Source organism: Osmerus mordax, chromosome 9 (genome assembly GCF_038355195.1).
Source record: "Osmerus mordax isolate fOsmMor3 chromosome 9, fOsmMor3.pri, whole genome shotgun sequence".
Lineage (NCBI taxonomy): Eukaryota > Metazoa > Chordata > Actinopteri > Osmeriformes > Osmeridae > Osmerus > Osmerus mordax.
The window spans coordinates 7,065,736-7,086,830 of NC_090058.1; the positions used below are offsets into that span (position 1 = coordinate 7,065,736).

The 21,095-nt window shown below is 47.9% G+C and overlaps 3 protein-coding genes across 5 annotated transcripts in view; 1 reads left to right on the forward strand and 2 right to left on the reverse strand.

Moving 5' to 3' along the window:
* Positions 1-1,434: 1,434 nt before the first annotated feature.
* LOC136949085 (uncharacterized) lies at positions 1,435-5,320 on the reverse strand. Its single transcript, XM_067243289.1, has 2 exons — positions 5,233-5,320; positions 1,435-2,264 (listed from the first exon to the last, which is right to left on the reverse strand). Exons 1-2 carry the CDS (start codon positions 5,318-5,320, stop codon positions 1,435-1,437), a joined length of 918 nt encoding a protein of 305 aa, XP_067099390.1.
* A 7,594-nt stretch (positions 5,321-12,914) lies between these two features.
* Positions 12,915-14,879, forward strand: id2a (inhibitor of DNA binding 2a). The gene is made up of 3 exons (XM_067243761.1): positions 12,915-13,361; positions 13,611-13,671; positions 14,270-14,879. The coding sequence occupies exons 1-2, from the start codon at positions 13,011-13,013 to the stop codon at positions 13,665-13,667; spliced, it is 408 nt and encodes a 135-aa protein (XP_067099862.1). The 5' UTR covers positions 12,915-13,010; the 3' UTR covers positions 13,668-13,671; positions 14,270-14,879.
* A 1,401-nt stretch (positions 14,880-16,280) lies between these two features.
* kidins220a (kinase D-interacting substrate 220a) overlaps positions 16,281-21,095 on the reverse strand; it is a 39,643-nt gene continuing 34,828 nt past the window's right edge. For all 3 annotated transcript variants that reach the window (XM_067242792.1, XM_067242791.1, XM_067242794.1), the window contains 5 exons: positions 20,525-20,659; positions 20,204-20,302; positions 19,164-19,379; positions 18,337-18,555; positions 16,281-18,065 (listed from right to left, as the gene is read on the reverse strand). In XM_067242792.1, coding sequence (XP_067098893.1) covers positions 17,175-18,065; positions 18,337-18,555; positions 19,164-19,379; positions 20,204-20,302; positions 20,525-20,659 — 1,560 coding nt within the window. In that variant the 3' untranslated portion in view covers positions 16,281-17,174. The remainder of the gene's footprint in view (positions 18,066-18,336; positions 18,556-19,163; positions 19,380-20,203; positions 20,303-20,524; positions 20,660-21,095) is intronic.

Here is a 21,095-nt window from a genome sequence, read left to right on the forward strand (position 1 = left end):
CTTTCAACTGACCATTCTGTGACCCGGTCTGTGACTCTGCTGTGGGAAACAGAGACAAAGAGACGACAGGAAGAACTAGACATCAAAAGCATGCATATTAGCCTTGTCCTTGTTTATATGTACATCCAGAGTGCATCCACAGGTCGAATTACAAACTGTCTCAGGCAAATACTTGTTTGTTTTCTGGCGGCCTTGTAAATAGAAGTGGGAAGTAGGCTGGGGATGATCAAGGGTTGCTCATTATGCAGAGGATTTAAAGCCTCTAATTCAGGTCCACCAGCCTGATCCTCTAAATGCAGATGATTTAATATGAAATAGTAATTGGTTCTTTTCCTCTATTCAGATTCTTAATCATTATCATCCCGCTTTTCAACTAAACCCTGGATGGAGAGTTGGCGGGGTTGGGGGGGGGGGGGGTGGGGGTGCTCGGGGATGAAAGCAGGATGGAAAGGCGGAGAATGCGGTGGAGGGGCAGGGGGTGGGGGGAGGGGTCAGTTGTGGAGGAGATTCCATTACAGTTGATCTGCGTGTGTGGCGGGACTCGGTCCAGGAATGTTTTCTTGCTCTTTTGTCTCTCTTGGCTTTTCTCCTCTCTCCAGTAGCCTCTCCCTGGCGGAGCGCTCAGATGTGGGTCCCGGTCCAGCATGTTTTCAGGGGTCTCTCTGACAAAAGAGCTCGGTGAGGATCAGAGTCCTTTCCCACCATCACTATGCGTACTAACAGACGGCATTAGCATTTCAAGGAGCCTTCATTAGAGACGGCAAGAAAAGCTGCTCTCCGTGGGGGGAAATCCATTTTGTCCTCGCTCCCAACATCTGTTCCAAGCAGAGCAGCCAGAAGGGGAGCCAGATACAGCCAAAGAGGCTGCTGATTTACAGTAATGACATCGCTGACCATCTCTCTGCTCCGAGGCCCGGGAGGGGGGGGGGGCAGGGATGGGGATGTGGGGACAACATACAAAAACAGAAAACGACTTTGTGTGCTCGATAATTCCCCCCAAAGGCTATCACGGTCATATTTTTTACTTAATCTATGTTTTACCTTTAACCCACTGTAAGAACAATATTTAAAATCTGTAGGATTCCAGAGAATGAAACAAATTGCATCTCACTGTGGAGCTGTAACTTATGCTCTTGTTTAACTGTAGATGGACATGCAATGCATATGCTTTATGTCATTGTGCACTGCTAATAATAACAACTAAATAACCTTGCTGGCAATGCAGAGAGAGAGAAAGAGAGAGAGAAAAGATAGTGGGAAGCAGAACCTTAATCTCACTCCCATCTGGCCTCCTTAGAGCGCTCTCTCCATTTATCTCTCTCCCTCTCTCTTTCTCTCTCTCCAGGGGGTCCGTGTGACGTGGCTGACCCTAAACCTCCGTAGTCAACTAAAGCTTGAACAGCATGAAGGTGATTTCTACCAGGCTCCAGCCTGTCAGCCCACTGCCCTACCAGTCAGCCGGTCAGGTGTCAAAGCCCCTAGCAGGCTTCTGTACACCAGGCATCTCTGGCCTCCAGAGGCCAAAGAGACAGGGACCTGGGAGACTGGGGTCCTGGGAAACAGGGACCTGGGAGACTGGGGTGCTGGGAGACAGGGACCTGGGAGACTGGGGTCCTGGGAGACAGGGACCTGGAAGACTGGGGTGCTGGGAGACAGGGACCTGGGAGACTGGGGTGCTGGGAGACAGGGACCTGGGAGACTACGGTGCTGGGAGACAGGGACCTGGGAGACTGGGGTGCTGGGAGACAAGGACCTGGGAGACTGGGGTGCTGGGAGACAGGGACCTGGGAGACTGGGGTGCTGGGAGACAGGGACCTGGAAGACTGGGGTGCTGGGAGACAGGGACCTGGGAGACTGGGGTCCTGGGAGACCGGGACCTGGGAGACTGGGGTGCTGGGAGACCGGGACCTGGGAGACTGGGGTGCTGGGAGACAGGGACCTGGGAGACTGGGTGCTGGGAGACAGGGACCTGGGAGACTGCGGTGCTGGGAGACAGGGACCTGGGAGACTACGGTGCTGGGAGACAGGGACCTGGGAGACTGGGGTGCTGGGAGACAAGGACCTGGGAGACTGGGGTGCTGGGAGACAGGGACCTGGGAGACTGGGGTGCTGGGAGACAGGGACCTGGAAGACTGGGGTGCTGGGAGACAGGGACCTGGGAGACTGGGGTCCTGGGAGACCGGGACCTGGGAGACTGGGGTGCTGGGAGACCGGGACCTGGGAGACTGGGGTGCTGGGAGGCAGGGACCTGGGAGACTGGGGTCCTGGGAGACCGGGACCTGGGAGACTGGGGTGCTGGGAGACAGGGACCTGGGAGACTGGGGTGCTGGGAGACAGGGACCTGGGAGACTGGGGTGCTGGGAGACAGGGACCTGGGAGACTGGGGTGCTGGGAGACAGGGACCTGGGAGACTGGGGTGCTGGGAGACAGGGACCTGGGAGACAGAGAGTGTCTGGAGTGGAGCTACCTGGTGAGTGCTTCTCAATGCAGGATCAACACTGGCAAAGGAGGCGGATGGCTTGGCAACGATATTTGACCTTTCCTAAATGCATGTTGCAATATGTTTAGGCATATTGAAATAAAGGTTGACGGCTTGAGCAAAGAATAAACAGCACCAGGCATAATGATAGATGTTATTATCTGCTTTCTAAATATACTATTTGTATTGCTTTGGATAAAAGCCTTTGGTAAAATAATAAAATGTCAAAATATGAAATGTGTTCAATGTGTTGTCTGCGAGCCAGATCTTCTGTCTGTAGAGTCCTGTGCTAGGCTGTGGGGACACAGCCCCGGGGAGGCTCACAGCACTGCAGTGTCTTTGTGATGGTTACCTATTAGCCTGTTGCTGCATAACATAACAACACGTACTAGAACTGATAAACACTGCTTTGCTGTATGCAGCCTCATCCACCCGTCTGCCTGGCTGGCTGGCTGATTGGCTGGCTGATTGGCTGGCTGGTTGGTTGGATGGTTGATTGGCTGGCTGGCTGGCTGCATATCAGTTGGGTAGAGGTGAGCTGAGCAGACACAGAGACAGGGTGTCTGGCTGAGTCTAAACAGATGAGGGCTTGTGCTGAGCAGTGAACATTGAGGGTGGCTTTTAAGCCACTAACACACAACTCATTTACCATAACAAGCTTGTCATGGAGAGTGATGTCATCAAGCCGAGCCGGTGGGTAGCGCGGTGCGGGCGCCTGTGGCGAGCACCTGGTTGCTTTCATGAAGAGAGCCATTATTTGTCGGGGGGGGGGGGGGGGGGGGGGTGTACACAATCATTATGACAGCTGTGGTTTGTGTAACTGGAACAGGACAAACAATGAATGCGTCCGACAAGACTGCGGCACACACACGTATCAAGGCTCTTTTAGGTCCCGTGAAAGCTCCAACTGAATAGAGGATCTCTCTGGGCAAAACATAGGACCCCTGGCTGGTTTATGCACGGCTGGTAGAGTGTGCCAAGCCAGGTGCCATCTTGTCTGAGTGCACTGTCTGGCGTGCGCAGGAGTAGCTGAGTGATGCCGGAGCGTGTGTGGTCCAGACGCGCGGCGTCCGTGCAAGGCTGGCGTCCTGTTTATGACTGGGCTCCATCTGAAGAACATCACTCCTAATGATTATCTTAGGTGCTGGAACACAGAGACAGCAAGGCACAGGCTCAGGCCCCGAACAGCCACACGCAGCAGCCACACACCTCTATTTACAGCAGGCCCTTGGCCAAGTGTGTGTGTGTGCCATCGGAGTAAGTGCAGGAGGCCAGTGCAGTTCCGCAGTCAGCATAACTTTAAAAGGAAGGGCTGTGCAACCAAACCTTGTCCTACAGCCCTGCAGACACATCCCCAGACACATACACACACACATACACACACAAACACACATTCGCGTCCAGATGGACTGCTGTGCTCAGGCTTAGTTTAATGACAAAGGACCCTCAATCTGGACAAGCAGGGAGGGATTTATCTCTCGCTTTAAAGTACATCTGTGAGACGTTTCGACTCAAATGCTAACTGCTCAACCTCCCAGCCTCAGCCCTGGCCTCGGCCCCACACCAAGGCTCAGCCATAGTGTCACACCATACACAAACAAAAATAAATACCCTAACACACAAAGAGCACTACACTAATCCAAACCTGTTTGACTGTTTGCTGTGTATCCATGACTATACGTGACTGGATTCTTACTGTTTGGCCAAGGGGCAGAGTTAGTCACAGAGTAGCATGTGATGCAGCCAGCTACCAGGGACTTGTAATCACTGATCAGAGTGGAGCAGAGCAGAACAGAAAGGAGAAGAACAGAACGAAGCAGAACAGAGCAGAGAAGTAGCAGAGCAGAGCGGAGTAGAGAAGTAGCAGAGCAGAGCAGAGTAGAGAAGTAGCAGAGCAGAGCAGAGAAGTAGCAGAGCAGAGCAGAGCAGAGAAGAGTAGAGAAGTAGCAGAGCAGAGAAGAGCAGAACAGAGCAGAACAGAACAGAGCAGAACGTCATGGCTTGCAGCAGAGTAGAACAGAGCAGCGCAGAATGGAGCTGAGCCCAGCCTGGGAAGTAGAGAGAAAACCAGGCAGAGGCAGAGCAGAGTACAGCAGAGTACATCAGGGAGATAGGCAGGGTTGGCAGCAGGGAGATAGACTAGCCACCTATTTATAGCCTGGGCCATCTGCAGAGCTCCCTGTTGTTTTTGGTCATCCTGTTCACAAAGGCCGCAGGCAGATTCCAGCAGCAGCCGACCCATTCACTATTCATCCCAGAGCCGGGGGCACCATATGGATCCGGCCCACTGCTGGGCTCTGGCCGGGGCCGGCCTCTGCCAGGATTGACATGGTAATGAAGTCTTGGTTTCAACCAGCACCCCCTGAAAGGCACTGGGCACCAGCTCTCCACGCCTCCTTCACTGCTTTTTTTTTCCTCCAAATGCTCAATCCTTCTATAGAGGGATTCCAGTCTAGCCTCTTCATTCTCTCCTCTCTATCATTCCCTCCCTCCCTCCATACCCCCACTCCTTCTCTTGGCCATCTAAATGATCTCATAATTCACTCGGGTCTGTGAGGGGCTAATTTGTCCTTTGGAATGTGGCCTGCTTCTTCATATTATTACTCTCCTTCCATCCACCACAGGAGTCCCTCATACAACACCAGCATGCCACTGGTTAGCAAGGTCCAATGGGCAATGAGGATCTTTCTCTTTCGATGGAACATTTACAAGCTTGCCTCGTAAATGAGCGGTGGCACAATGAGAAAGCTTACGTCTGGCAGGGCAGTGAGAGGCCCTGTTCTCTGCCATCATGGGGATCTGAGAGTTCAAGCTGCAGCCAGAAGCGTCCGGAACCACCATGTGACAGCAGAGAGGTGCAACTGGACAGGCAAGGAGAGGCACCGCCCACATCCCCTTTTCACATCTCACTTCCTCTTTTCCATGATGAGCTGGTCAGCCTGAGATTGCAGCCAGGGAAACTGAGACTGACAGGATGCTTGTTACTAGACTGGGCGCTGGTCTAAAGGCACTGTTAACTTGCTCGTAACAACGTGTTCATTTAGCACACGCTTTTGGTCTTTTTAGTGTTTTCATTGAATTTACGTTTCTATCCCAAGTAACGTACATTGGGGTATTTGAACCAGTGGCCTCTACCACTGTCAGTAGTTGGGTAGCAGTGTTGTCCCTCAGAGTTTATGCAAAACGTACAATTTACTTTTGAAGCATAGTGCCTCTCCAAACATAATAGAGGGGACATTTAGCAGGGTAGCTGTGTGGTGTTTGTGAGGGGGGGGGGGGGGGGGGGCATGCTTCAGTCTCTTCAACAGTCACCTTGGGAGCCAATGAGAGCCCCAGGCCCGGGCCAGCCTAGTTAACCATGCATGCTGAGCAGGGCCTAACCTAATTAGGTACCAGCGCAATGTCAACACTGCTGCTCTCACTGATAAAAGACTGGCTTTTATCCCTTGTTTCACACAGAGAGAGGGTTACACTGGGGAGGGGAGGGGGGTGTGAGGGAGCCGGATTTTACAATATTGAGTGAAAAGTATTGGGTTTTCGCAAACTGAAGCTAACTTGGATCTATAAATGTTGTGAAATGCAACCAGACTCTGGAGGAGTAGCTCTGCCAGGGACATCCCCCTATAGCTCCTCTCCTCCTCAGCTCTTAGATGTTGGATTTCATGCTGTGTGAATGTTGTGAATCCAATCAAAGGTCTATCCACATAGGCTCTTGTTTCCAACCAATATTTCCCCTTTATCCATGGAGATGTTTTATCCCACTTCAGCATCATTACGCCACATAAACATTTACACAAAGATCTCAATTAGAGCCAATCCAATATGCCTCCCCTGAACTGGCAGGCAGGCGCCGCTTGCTTTTAATGCGTCAAACCATTCCAGTAATTCCATTTATACGGATAAAACACTCTCACAAATAGATTACCTGCTACATGTGATCCTCTTCTCTGTGAAATTGTGGCACAGAGCCACATCCTCCCACTGCCTCTAAGTCCATTAAAATACAGATGAGAGCATTTTACTACACGGGCCAACAGCAACGCCTCCTACCTAATCCACTAACAAATACAAACATCAAATGAATTATCTGTAATCGAGAAGAGTAGTTCTGGCACGCGCAATGGGGAACAGAAACAAAATGAGGGTTTATTTTGGTAAATATTTGGATTTCATTTGATTTCGCTTTTCATGCACATAATTAGCTAGTAAATATAGATGGCGCAGAAAAGGGGAAAAGAACTAGTCTTGTTGAAGAATGTTCGAGTTAGGGGTTCTTCCAACTGTCATTTTTTGAAGTGCTGCAAGGGTTCTGCTCCCCATGTGAAGAAAAAAAAGGAAGCTGCAGATCTTGAAGGTTATTCTCTACTTTCAATTTTGAAGAGTTCTTTTAAAGTGTGCAGAGAATCTTTTCAGATACCTCGATCCAGCCTTATCCACCAGAACACCTGAAACATTCAGTAGCTGCCGAGCCCAGCCAAACTAGAATGCGTTGACATGCCAATCTCTCCTCGGTTGGAATCTCATCTACTTGAAGCACTATTTATTCAGCACACATCCTTTTAATGCCCAGTCTTGGCAAGCGTACATGAAACCCAGCACCTTAATTCCATTAGCTTGTTACTCTAATAAGTTCCAATAATATAAAACTAACAGGAACACACAGGCTTGTCCCCAAGCACACAGAGACTGCCTGTATTCTCAACTGAGCATTTTAATATCACTAATGGTCTCAAAAGTTTAAGAGAATTGCTGATATGAAGTAGTGCTTAAATTATTGCCTGAGCTAGTCTGCTGGCTTGCTGTGTCTCTAATCAGTCGAAGAATATACAAGTGAGCTAGTTTGTGTGACAATGTCCGACAAACTTCCTGAATATTATGTAAATGTGTTATGACAATACCCTTAAAGTGCCTACGACAAATAACTGTTGTGATTGAAATGGGGTGTCCAGTTAGATCAATGTCCCTCTGCACAGTTTCCCTCCCCCCTCATGGTTAAAGGACAGGCGGTTAATTGTGACGCTCTTGTGGAGCGAAGCTATTGTTGATAAAGAGACTGAGGCTTCACTTCAAATGGGGTTCATCCACAGAGGCTCAAAGACTGAGATCTTTATTTCAAATGTGACCGAGCTATTGTTGCTCAAAGACTCCAGAGCGCTTTGAGCCCCAGATACCCTTGGTGAGAAAAGGGCAAAGAAAAAGGGACAGAAGGAAAAGAGGGACAGAGACGAAGAGAGAGAGAGAGAGAGATGGTGATGTGTTGAGACAGAAAAGAGAGAGAGAGAAAGTAATAGGGTGTTAAATGCGTGCCAAAGGAGAAAGGCCTGAGAAAGTGTCTCGGCCTTTACATCTGATCCTGCTGGAGCGAGGGGAAGAGGGGGAGGGAGCGACGGGGACGGGGCGAGGGAGAGGAGAGGTGAGGAGGGGTGAGAAGAGGTGAGGGGGAGCGAGGACGGCTGTGAAGGACTGAGGCTTAAGAGGATTAGGTACATGAAACCTTTGTTGTTGTGATCAGATAAAAAGCACTGGCTCACAGTCACCCACCTGATCACCTGAATGTCCCACGCCGGCACTTTGGCTGAGTGGAGAGGAGCAGCGGGAAACCTTGGGAGAGCTTCCGCAAGACAGACAACTAACTGGGCTGTACGGGGAGCTTGCAGCTGGATAGCTTAAGCTGGGTGATAACATACAGGTCCTAAAGAGAATGGTTTAACCATCCATTGCTCTCGCTGTATTGCATTAAACATGATTTCATCCACACATTATTCATTGTGGGGTCATGGGATGTTTAGTCAAAGAGGATACTCACATTAAAATCCCTTCACCTCAAAACAAGGTACGAGAACCAAACACATGACATAAACACATGACACACAAACGGCGACGAGGCCGTGAATTTGTGTCGGTTTGTCCTGACCTGTTCTCTGTTCCCTGCTGCGCTCACACACAGCCAGGCTTGTTTCCTACATTAACTCTCTCTTCCTTCTGGCCTGTATAAATAGATACCGATTGAGTAAGAGCTACATGACTGCGGGTGAGCCCCAGAAGGAAGTAAGTTGTGCTGCTGCAGAGAGATAGGCTGTCGGGGAAGGGAAGCGGAGACTGGCCTGGGGAGGCTGCAGTAAGACTCCAGCCTGAGATATGGAGCCGGCTACCGCAGTATCCACAAAGGGTGGGACAGAGGGTGAGGCAGTATCACAGGCTGGTTTCAGGTCTCATGCACACTCTCAATTCCCCTTGGAACAGAGGAAGTTGAGAGGAGACATCCTGGGATTGAAATGACACCGGCGTCACAGATTCACCAGGCAGATACTAACGTTTCGGTGCGCTCATGTCAGGAAGGTGACAAGACAAAGGTCACGCAGGAAAGGTTCTGGTCGTCCCCACCATTGAATCCACGCAACTGAAAGAAACCAGCGCGCACATAAGACACACACGCAAACACACACCAACACGCTCACGCCAGGCCTGAGAATTGTTGTTATCTAGCCTTCCTCTCTCTCCATTCCTCAGACATCCCAGTAGTGTGCCAGTAGCAGTGAGTATGTGAGGGAAGACTCTCGAGTCACTCAGGGGCTGGAGTGGCCTCTCCAGGCTCAGCCAGAAGGCTGAGCCTCATGAAGCCAGGGGCCTTTTGTCTCCTCTCCAATCTGGCCACATCTCTGCAGCTCTGCTGCTCTCAGAGCATCCTGCCTGCCTCTGTGTGCTGCCTGCTGCAGGCTCTCACATGTCAATGGAGCCAGGCCTGAATGGCTGGTCAAACAGAGACCCCCAGCTGGACCAGAGAGAGAGAGAGAGAAAGAGAGAGGGATAGGGAGAAAGGAAGGGGGGAGGGGCGGCGGGAGGGGGGGTGTCTTTTCCAAACCAGCAGCTGTCTCTATGGAGCTACAGGTCCTGCTTTCAGAAAGAGAGCAGTGGAATCAAATATCATAAGAAAGCAATGTGAGTTTACGAAGTTTGATTTGTTTAATTTGTTTTCAACTTTGAAAAGGATATTGGGTGTAGTCTAATTGTTAATTGCCTGAATGATACTGTTCCTCATAGAGGAGACACAGTAGTTCTGTCTGGTATGAGAATCTTAAACTGCTAATTTAATGTATTTGAGAAAAGCCAACAGTCCCGCCTTTTTCTTTAAATTCTCTTAAAAGCATCATGCGCGTCACACGATAATGAAGCTACTGAAGTTTGAGGGTACTTGGGGTAATACCCTTTTTTATAGGTCGAACAATAGAAACACATGAAAGCCCCGCCCCTAAGGTCGATGTTGCTACAAGAGTCGCGCGCCACTGTTTTATGTACACTGCAGCACGCGACAGGAGCGTGGTACCCTCTTAACCGACAGCGCACTATGATTTTACAGGCAACTTATCGGGAAGGGGAATGAAACTTATTCGCAGCAAACCGCTACCGAGGGAAATGGATCCACATTTCAGTAAGCGATGGGAATGGAGAATTTGTTCAGAGCCAGTCAGCTACTCTGGTTACTAATTCGCTCTGTGGGGATGATGGAACTAGGAGTAACAGGTTTTGAACAAAGGCACAGCTTAGACTTCCTGCAGTCTTGAGACACATTTTGAATCAGGATTAGTTTTGAGTATTAAATTGTATATAAGAACTTCTTTAAACAAACGCACTTATTCTAGTATACTTTATCTATAGTCGTAATTGTGGCCAAAAGGTTCTGACTGGCGACTATTCATGCAGGTAATCATCCTTCTCATTTTAAAACTTGTAAAAGTAGGCTAATATTCAGTCAAACTTTAAGTAAGATGCAGACAAAATAGCTGTGCATTTATCCTAGGTCTCCCAAATGAAGTTGTAAAAATCCCGGACCTCATCTTACATGAGGGTATCTGAGTGAAACAAAACGTTTTGGGAGAACATGCTAGTGTGGTCGTGTAGATAGTGCAGCTGCAAGGACGTGCAGCTGCGAAGAGCTGGATCAACAGTTGAAGTAGGAGGCACAGACTTTCCGACGCCGGTCTGCAGGGCTCACTTCAACTAGTTGGCAGGCTCTCTTTGTTTCCCAAAACCTTATCTCTTTAACCCAAACCAATAGGTTTGTGACCGAGAGATGAAAGTTGAAACTTAAGCTTCGGTTTGTTTTAGCGCGGTGGGAGAATACTTTTGGGAAGACATGACAAATAGCCTACTAGGCTACTTCTGTCCTAGGGAAAATGGCTATAGGCTAATAGCTTATTTATTCAAATAAGCGGACATCAATTTGCTGTCGAACTTTCGAATGTCGCAGGGATTTATTTTACAAGTAACTTTTATGATTTTGCAATAGAAAAAAAAAACTGCACGGATCTCAACGGGACAGCAGTTCTCCTATCTCTTACTGTGTTAGGCTATGCTGTAGGAGTAACCTAACTGAGCCTGTTTATTCTTACACATCTGCAAAACAAGAAGATACTTTTCCAAGCATAGTGAAACTTTAGACATGTTAATCGATGCAGGTGTGCGGGGCCCGTAGCACAGAAAGACCGAGGTGACGAATCAAATTCCGATCTCCCAGTGTTCGGCCCCATTGATCAGCGGAGACCTTGCGCTGACTGACAGCTCCCGTCGCCATGGTAGCCGCCTGAGCGGCGCCGTGAGGACTGCCCGGAGGACTGCTGTGAATGGGTGACGTCACGAGGCAGGCGCCAGAGAGTCTGCGAGAGTATGGGCTTGCGGCGCTGCTCTGTACTGCCGCCCGCTCGGTGCCAATTCATCACCTGTCAGGGATCAGTCAGGGTGTCATGCGAAATGTACACAGCTGGGGGAACAAAAAGAAGAGGAGAGAAAATGGAAAAATCCGATTGCACCAGATGTGGACACCACTGCGAGAATTCGTGAACACATTAGAAATGCATAGAGGGTGTCAAATAGGCAGACCAGTGTCTGAAGCTGCAAAACTGTGCCACTCTGTGCGTAAAATTGAACTGAAGGACTATTCAACTGCGGTCTAAACCCTAACAGAACCCAACCGTTGTACAGGGCGTTCTCTTTGCAAGATATATACATTCAGGCTACTGTATTTACATTATAATATTAGCCAATTATAGGCCTATCAAGTCTGCTACTCTCTCTTTTTAGGCGAACAGTGTTGTGATGGCAATAACGGTTTGCCTTATTTTCTGCAAGACGCAAAACTAGTCTAAAATGCCCGTAGGCACACTAATGTACAGTGGACCAATATTTGTATTTACTCTGCCTACTACATAATTCAACATTGACGCTTATATTACCCGATGAGCACCAGATTTCCCAGTAGGCCTTTGGAGGTTTAATTTTGCGACCGGCCACGTCTGCTGTAGAAATGCAGTTAGTTATGAACGCATTTAATCCGCAAAGCAATAAAAGCATCATGACAGCCCGAAACAGCCCTGGAGCAACCGGAATGTGCTGCATCCATTCGCACTCCAAGGAGTCCCGATGCGCGCCACACCAGAAAAAGAATGCAGCGTGTAATTTATACGAATAACAATGCAGGGTCAATGGTGGCCAATGTATTCCCATTGTGAAACGTAGCCTACAGTGATGGAGGCCATTCTTTCACATATCCGTGATGTTCCCAAACCATGACACTTCCAAGTTGCTCTAAGCACACAATGTCGTTCAATCATGCACATATTACTCCCTTTTTAAGATTACAATTTTAGTGATATCCTGTCACTTTTTCCAGAGCCGGATGATACAATTCATTCACTCCACATTCAGTGGCCAGATGTGTGGAGTGCCATTTATTGTTCCCAAAACACGCAAATCATCCATTCAGCACACTGATAAACAAACTTGTCAGAAGCCAAATTCAAGGCTGAGCTAAGGAATTAAATGAAAACAACATATAGCCTACAGCCATTTTGTAGATGCACTAGTCATAGTCTACATAGTTTTGTAGTCGAATAGACAGTTTTCAGATTAGAGAACAAATTATTATCGATACAGCGCCATTGCACAACCCTACACGAGTGTTTCACACTTAAACTAATGGAATGTTGGAGGAAGCCGTATTAATCTTGGTTACATTTGCTCCAATTACAATTTTACTAATCACATAAATTAATCAGTGGGTAGTGACTTGCGTATGGAAGCGTAGATGTTATTCTTTTTATAACTTTCTTAAAAAAAAGAAAGAAAAAAAGAATCTGCTTTTGAATAGAACTTTTCCACCCTATCTTCAAATACCATCAGTCTTCCGGAAAGTGCACGCACCGGCTTGACATTCGCCTGGTGCAAAATTAGGAATCATTAATTTTCTTGATCAGAAACAGGTAAGGGCTCAATTTTCCGTAGATAAGGGAGGGATTTTAGGTGTCGAGCACGATAAGCCAATAAGGCAGCTTGAGAATGGTGACTGACGTCGTCTGTCTATCCAATCAAAATACTCCAAAGCCCTGCGTAGCGAGCCTGAGCGGTTGCTATATAAAACGCAATGACAGCGCTGAAAGCCAGTCAGTACGCTCAACGATCGTCTGGAAGGAATAGGAACGAGCATTGATACAAACCTTTCAACGCCAGCACTGACAGCCTTGTACGAAGTGTCAACATGAAAGCAATAAGCCCAGTAAGGTCTTTCCGGATAAACAGCGCGAATCTGTCTGATCACACGCTCGGAATCTCACGGAGCAAGACCCCCGTGGACGACCCGTTAAGCCTGCTATACAACATGAACGACTGCTACTCCAAGCTGAAGGAGCTCGTGCCCAGCATCCCCCAGAACAAGAACGTGAGCAAGATGGAAATCCTGCAGCATGTCATCGATTACATTCTGGACCTGCAGATCGCACTTGACTCCAATTCCGCAATAACAAGCCTCCATCACCCACGGCCGGGGCAGGCGACGTCCAGAACACCGCTGACAACTCTCAACACAGATATCAGCATCTTGTCATTACAGGTAAATCTATTTAACAAAAACATACGATGTCGGTTGTTTATGGTGCACACATTAGTGGTTCAGTTTTCCTTCAATACAAAGGACCTGAATATTTTAAATGCGTTTTGTTCTGGTCTTATGAGAGAATGGCATCTTGTCTACGATCGACGTTGAGAGGCGGAGACATTTTCATTGTAGCCTACATGATCACATACATCTTCTAATGTAATGCGGTTGTTTATAAATTAATGTTTGTTTGTTTGTTTTCAGTCCCCGGAGTTCCCGGGAGAGCTGCTGACAGATGACAGCAGGACTCTTCATCGTTAAAGCGGTAAGTAGGCTGTCCTCCTGTCCGCTCTGTCTGCCCAGATTCTCGTCTGTCAGACCCCATCGGGCACAATAATGGTACATAAATACGTCAGTTCGCCGAATGTGTTTCCATCTTTCGATGCTAATCGATTCATAATGTGCTATACGTGCATTGCAAATGAATATTTTTGCTTCAAACAAGGCCTCTTGTTTTATGCTCTGTATATGAAAATAATCGTTATCTTCGTCGTAATAGCGCCATTACACGTAGCCGCTCGTGTTTCATTAGGCCTATAGCTTCTGTAATAGAACACATAATAATAGTTGTTTGGATTATACTAGATGTCTGCAGATAATTGGTGCAAGAAGAGGGTAGGCGCCGACTGAGCAGCAATTACGCAGATTCTTTGCCAGATTGTAGGCTGAAGTTGTGAGAGAGTGCCCAGTGCAGCGTTAGTGTGTGTGTGTGTCTGTGTGTACATCTGGAGCCCAGGGTTTGCTCAGTATTTGAGTGTTTGGTTAAATGTTAAAACTGCGGCTTCCTCTCTGGCGCCAGCCTGTCCGGATCTCTGCCCTGTTTGCATTTTCTAAACACGCCTCTCTTTCTCAATCTTTTGCAGGTGTTTGGTTAAGACGCAGAACACACGGGACCTGGGAACAGGCCTTTTCCCCTCAGTTTTGGTCCTCGGGTCTGGATTTTTTCTTTAACTCAATCAAGAGACTTTGCTTATAAAGGACAATCTATGTGATGTGTTTTCTGTTCGGGCACTCATATTATTTATCTTAAGACTTTTTTTTGTCCTTTCTTGAAATGGAAGGCGTGCTATATTCCCGAGAATGGGAGAAAACAGAAGAGATTATATTGTCACAAGGATTTCCCCCCTCCTTGAAGTCTTCGCTTTTTTTGCGGAGGTGGAACGTGAATAGAATACAAGTTGGTTAGTTGCTGTAAAAAGCTGAGTCTGTCTTGTCAGAATTGTTACTCTTTTGGCACATGAAGGACTGGACGTTGTAAAAAAAAAAAAAATGAAAAAAAATGAAAAAGAAAAAAATGAATGAGTGAAACCTTGTTAACTCCTCCGGAGTTTTATCTTGTATAGTTGCAGGAATTGCAAATTTCTGCAAAAGTGTAATGCTGTACTTAATTATGCTGAGACTTTTTATAAAAGTAATAATGTAAATTGTACCTTTTTATACAAAAAAATAAATCAAATGCATTATTTGAGCATCTCATTGCAGTCCAGAGTCTTAAGAGAAAGTGAAGAAAATTGGGTTTGAGAGATAGGCTATAGTGTGACGAAGGATAGACTACAATCAAAATGTCATCACAGTATCCAGTACTAAATCATCATGCGTTCAAATTGCATAAGTGACATTATTTTCTTCGATTAGTCTACTGTAATTTAAGATTATTACTGGCCCATATAAGCTATATGCTTCATTATTATCTCTTGAGTTGCGCTGGACAAAGAATGGGTCGACCGACTTCAGATCTACGGGAGGGGATATTTGATAGGGTTCTTAATATATGAAAGGTGTTTAGAAAAGTCCTCCACATTTCACCGCAAATAGTGATGGGCAGCAGGTAAAGTCTTGGTTGATATCTGACAGAATGTCACCCAGTGCTATGGCAATCCTGTTAATTCTGGGTGAGCGTCAAAGCTGATTTTCAAGGTAGGCCTATTCACTTCTGAAAGCTCTTAACGCACTGAAGACATCGATTCTTAGATCCTTCGCCTCAATTAAATATAAAGCAATTTGTACTTACAATCTATAGGCCGATGTAGGAATGCCATTTATGACCCGTTGTCAAGCTATTGCCTCAATGGACATGAAATAAGTGGCGCCCTTCAGTTTGTTCTGACGAGGTCAATAAAGCTATAAAGGGGGCTACCTTTTCATTAGTCAAGGCACACTAGTTGTCCCTCCAACTTTCTCCTTTTCTCGGATTACCCTTTTAACTACGTCATCAGAAACTATTGCTCTTAAAGCAACAGGGGATTTTCGATCCAACTATCACATCTACAGTGACTTACAATCAGGTGCATTCATTTCCCACTAATGGGTTCTTTTAGAAAAGTTCGAGTCACGAACTCTGCGATAGATGGGGCAGATTTGACATCTCAATTTATGGCTAACCCCAAAACAATGGTAATCACTTGCTGTTCGGGGAATAGTTTACGCAAAACAATGACAAAATAAATGGTGACAATACCTCACGAAATCATCCAAAGCTTAAATTCTCACCGACATGCTAAAGTTAATACCCACGACGACGATCCAAAACCATCTACGGTTGCTGGCCTTCCCGTCTATCACGGGTTTGTATGGATAGTCTGCCACCTACTGGAGAGAAGAGCATGTCCCCAAAAGCATGCCACCCCTCCTAGCTGTGTGAACTGTTTGTTGACTATTAGACATAGTTAATATACTATATAACAATGTCGTAAATACAGTATATAGTTGACTACACTTATTTCGATTTAAATAAGCCTTCTCTGTATTTTTCATGTGTGTTCATGGAAGTTGATTAAAAGGATGTTGACAGTTGTTCAACCCTTCTCAGCAACAATGTTACATTAGTGCCTTCTGTTATAGGAGTAAGAGATCAACTGTAGATTGTATCTGGAGTTCAAACATCCAATAGGTTTATTTTCATTCACAAAAAGTCATCACATAGCACCTTGAAGAAAAGCACTGTACCGTTCAGGGCACTGTATTAAGAAACCCTTGTGTTTTCTACCAGTCACAGTAACACACAACACCACGGTTTACAACTGAACTCCCCATCTTCAGCTGTCTAGCACAGCACTGGCAGCAGATCTAGTTTCATTTGAGTAACAATGTGGAGAAAGGTGTCACAAGATAAGATGCACATTGCATGACCATTTAAATTACAGTTTTTTCAGTTGATCTTTTTGTCAATATTGTTTGCAGTAGTTAGCAACACATGGATCAAATAAAGCACGAAACACTGCACAACATGCACACCACTGTACATTTACCACCAATGCATAACTCCACAAGCCACCATGGAAAACACAGCACTCCACAATATGTTTTCTACAGATACACCACAACATTAAATTGCAAATGTGAACTTGAAAGCAGAAGAGCCAACTCAATAAAAAAAGTTTGAATTTATAGATGTTTCTAATTAATACAACCTCCTTGGTTGTTAAACATCATTTACATACAATTGAATAATCAAATTATTTCAGTTTTAGGCTGTTATTTCTTCATCCCAAAATTAAATATTTTCATGTCGGACTGAAAAAGAAGGGTATTTTTCTGTGATACCAACCTACTAATAACTACTTTTTTCTCTTATTCAATTAGAACAAATAGCTTACTTCCACTTAATCAACTTCAGATATATTTTTAATAATCTTCACATTCAGGAACAAGGGGGGGGGGGTCCTACCAATGTAACTGCTACCGATTTCTCTACATCCACATTTAGAAACACTTCACAACATCCAACAACATCAACCCCCTCCTACAGAGTAGGACTCCCTTCCTTTCTTACAGGACGCTCTCTCTTTCGTCCCCCAGGGCCTCATCCGTGCCGAGGCCCCTCTTTAGTATGATGCCCCTCAGGTTTTGGTTGCGGAGGCCCACGGTATCGGTGCTGGAGCCCGAGGTGATGATAACCGAGGGGTTGAGGGGTGAGGAGGTGGTGGATGTCTCCTGGTCTGGGATGACGGCCTGCTGACTGTTGGTGGTGGAGTTGTTGGTGTTGTTGTTGAGCGTGGTGTTGCTGGGGGTGCGGTTCAGGTTGGTGAGGCCTCCCCCAGGCGTGGCCGGCCAGGTCTCGTCAGGGCTGCTGGCCATGAGGCTGGCCTCGGAGGCTGCCTCAGAGCAGATGGACATGCGGGCCACGGCTGGGTCCTGGAGCCCACTCAGGCTGCTGGGCAGCAGGCCGCGCTTCTTCACCAGACCCTCCAGCTCCAGCTCTATCAGACTGGGCTTCACGACATCCTCCTGCAGATCCTCTTCCTCGCCCTCAGCCTCCTCAAGGGAGTGGACCGAGGAGCTCTCTTCAGAGCGCACCCCAGAGTCGGAGGAGTCCTTCTTATCCATGGCTAAGTCGGGGAGCAGGCTTACCTTGGCCAGGGAACTTGGGGCCTTGGTGGTGGAGGAGGGTGTGTGTGTGCCCTGGTGGAGAAGAGGGGTGCTGTCAGAGGACTCATCTGGCCCAGAGTCTTCATCGCTGGGCAGCTTATGATAGAGGGGCCCAGCTCCCTTGGCCCTGGAGCCTGGCTTAGAGGAGCTGTGGTCCAGCTTCTCGTCCTCCTCGCTGATGGGGTCCAGGGGGAGGCCGTCAGCTGCACAGGGGAAGTCTGGAGTGTCGGAGGGCTTGGCTCCTCGCTTGGGGAAGGGTTTACGGCCCTCCTGGTCAGCACCTTCCTTCGCCTGAAGAAGACGCGAGTTAGAATTTCTCTACCCCTCAAACGTGAAACCAACATGTTAGAAGAGTAGACAGACAGAAAATACTAGATCAGAATCAAGGCAAGATCATTAAGCTAGTTATTACCCGTCTCTATAAACACCTAGAAGCCTTGAACCAACCCCACCCCCTTCGAAACACACACACACACACACACACACACAAGACCAAGTGTATTTATATGGCCTTTTATAGGATTGAAACCTTCCCGATCACAGGCTGTCTACAGCCACCTACCTTGTCATCGGGGGCTGGGTTCTGGAGGAACTGTCCGGGGAGGGGCAGGACAGGCCTCTCCCCCCCGCTGCCGGCCAGGTCCAGCTGGGCCATCTGGGCCACGTATTCCCGGTAGGCGTCACGGTACTCAGCCTGGTGCTTGTCCGTCAGCTTGCAGATGTCGTTGGACGACTCCTGGGAGTTGAGACTGGACATGCTGGAGGTGCGGTGGCCGGGCGCCTGGGAAAGAGGGGGAGGAGAGGAATGGACAGCGGGGAAGGGATGGAGGAATTATTAGATTTTGATGTGGGATGTTAACTTACATGTATCATTTGTTTGGAGTGAATTAATTACAAGTGCTATGCACTGAACATTACAACCTACTATTACACTGAGTTGTACTTGAGAATGTGGCCTTGTTTGTGTGTTAAGACAGTTGAGAACATAGAGGGCAAAAATAGCAAGCGTGAGGCTCTCTAACACCTTGTCTTTCGGTGGTTGTTGTGCGTGTGTGTGTGTGTGCGCATGTGAGAAGTCACGTCCAAGAGCTCCATTAACGTCCTGCACCCAAAGAGGTCAGTGCAGCCATGTTCTCACATCTGCCCAAACCACATGCTAATAGGCTTCTGTTGAGGTCACAACTACTGACTTAAACGGGTTCTGGTAACTGCCTGACTGAGCGTGTATACATGTGCGTGTTTAACTGCTTCACACCACCCCGGGCCGACAAACACAGAGCATGCTTGTGCATGTGTAGCCATATTTCCGTGCAAAAAACGTGTGAGCTGGTAGTTCGCTTTATGCAAATGTATATACATATGCTGTGTGTGTGTGTCGAGCTTCCCCACCGGCCAGTGTGTGTTGCTGGGGTTTCGGGGGGGCTCCTCCAGGCCGGCGGTGCTGAGCTCCTCGAAGCTGAGGTTGAGGCTGAAGCCCGTGTCGTGTCGGGGGGCCCCGGAGCGCCTGGGTCCTGGGTCTCCATGGAGCACGCTGCTGCCCTGCTCGCTGCCCGCCCGAGAGTCCTCCTGCAGGGCCTGGCTCTCAGCCTGACGCAGCTCCATCACCTGGAGACACGCATGGGGGCACACGCACAGTCAAACACACTCGGTTGTTACAGCATCGGTTTTTGTAATTGGCCGACAATATACCGGAGATATGAGATGGCTGAGGTTGCAGGTTCAAATCCACCCCCTGCAACGTTGCTTTGGGTAGGAGCATTTGCCAAATGAATACATGATTCCATTATTATGATTAATGGTAATCAAATAGGTGCGTTGGTTAACCCATGTGGTCAAGAGGGGAAAGTTGTTGGTTTCAGCTAGGCCCTTTGGAACCTGCCGTGGAGCCAACACAGGAAGCCAAACAACTGCAGCCATGTCTGTTCTGATGAGGGAGACGGGCAGTCACTCGTAAAGTTAGGAGTGATTCAGATCCCTCGGCTTGGGAGGCTGCTCTCTCTTTTCCCCTCTCTCCCTGACAATACCCCTCCTTCATCCTCCTATCAGCCATCTTGGACCAGATGGCCCGGCTCGCCGCATCCTGGCAACACAACATCGTCTTGTAGAGGCACAAACGGACATCTGATCAACCCCGCTACATGTGCTACTGATTTCAGGGCCGCCAGCATACCGCCTTCTCGTAATGCGGATTATAAAATCCTCCTTATAACCCCAGAGGGATCTAGACGGAGACGATTGCAAGATGACGGATATCTTGGCATGAAGGAATGAAATAAAAAGGAAGGACACAACCCCTGAACTGCACACAGATATTAGGGTGGTGGGAGAAGAGAAGAGGAGAAGGATAAACACACATGGGAACCAGGACTAAAGCTTCAACAAAAGAGGGGGATGTTCTAACGAGGTGGGGGGGGGGGGGTTCTTCTTACCGTGGCTCTGAACAGCTGCCAGTCCCCAAAGTTCATGTCCATCTCCTTCTTCAGCTCGTCCAGGTTGCACTGGGACAGAACGCGCCCGTTCACGTTGGCCTGGGCCGGAGAGCAGAGGTTCGGAAGATGCAGGAACATGTTAGCGTGTCGTGGGTCAAAGGTCATACAGTGAGAAGTGTGGTGGAGAGTGACTGTAAGACGCCGGGACAAGCTAGGATATACATACAGAGATACTGTAGGCGGGTCTCTCACATTGGACCTTATACTGAGTAAAAAAAAGGTGATGGGAAGTGTTTCAGACAGACAGGGAGAGAGCCCCACCTTCTTGATGGTGGTGGTGTACTGAGACAGCATGTTGGGGTCCATGCCGTCTATCTGCTTGACGCGCTCACACACCGCGTCCACGTTCAGAGAGCTCAGCAGGACCACGGGGGCCCCTGGAACCCCGGAGCCACCCTGTCACGCACACACACACACAGAGACACACACACACACAGAGAGAGAGAGACACACACACACAGAGTAAGACCCTGAATTACAAATACCTTTGAGTTAATGATTTAGTCAGGTTTTCCAAGCTCAAAGTCAAACTGTTAGAACACTCCGAACAGAACAGTCTGTTATGGGCGCTTAACCAGAACCTACTCACTACAGTGACATTCAGCACTTCTGGTTTCACAGGCAGGGAACAAACGAGGGGGCGCACCACTACAAAACCAACAGTCTTTGTGAGAGCAAGCACCTGCGGAGAAGACCTGTGTGTGGGGACCAGCACCAGGTGTGCTGCCTGCAACAGACTCTGCCGTGGTTATGATCTGAATTCCCTTCAATACGTGTATTGATTTATTGACCTCAGTGTGTGTGTGTGTGTGTGTGTGTGTGTGTGTGTGTG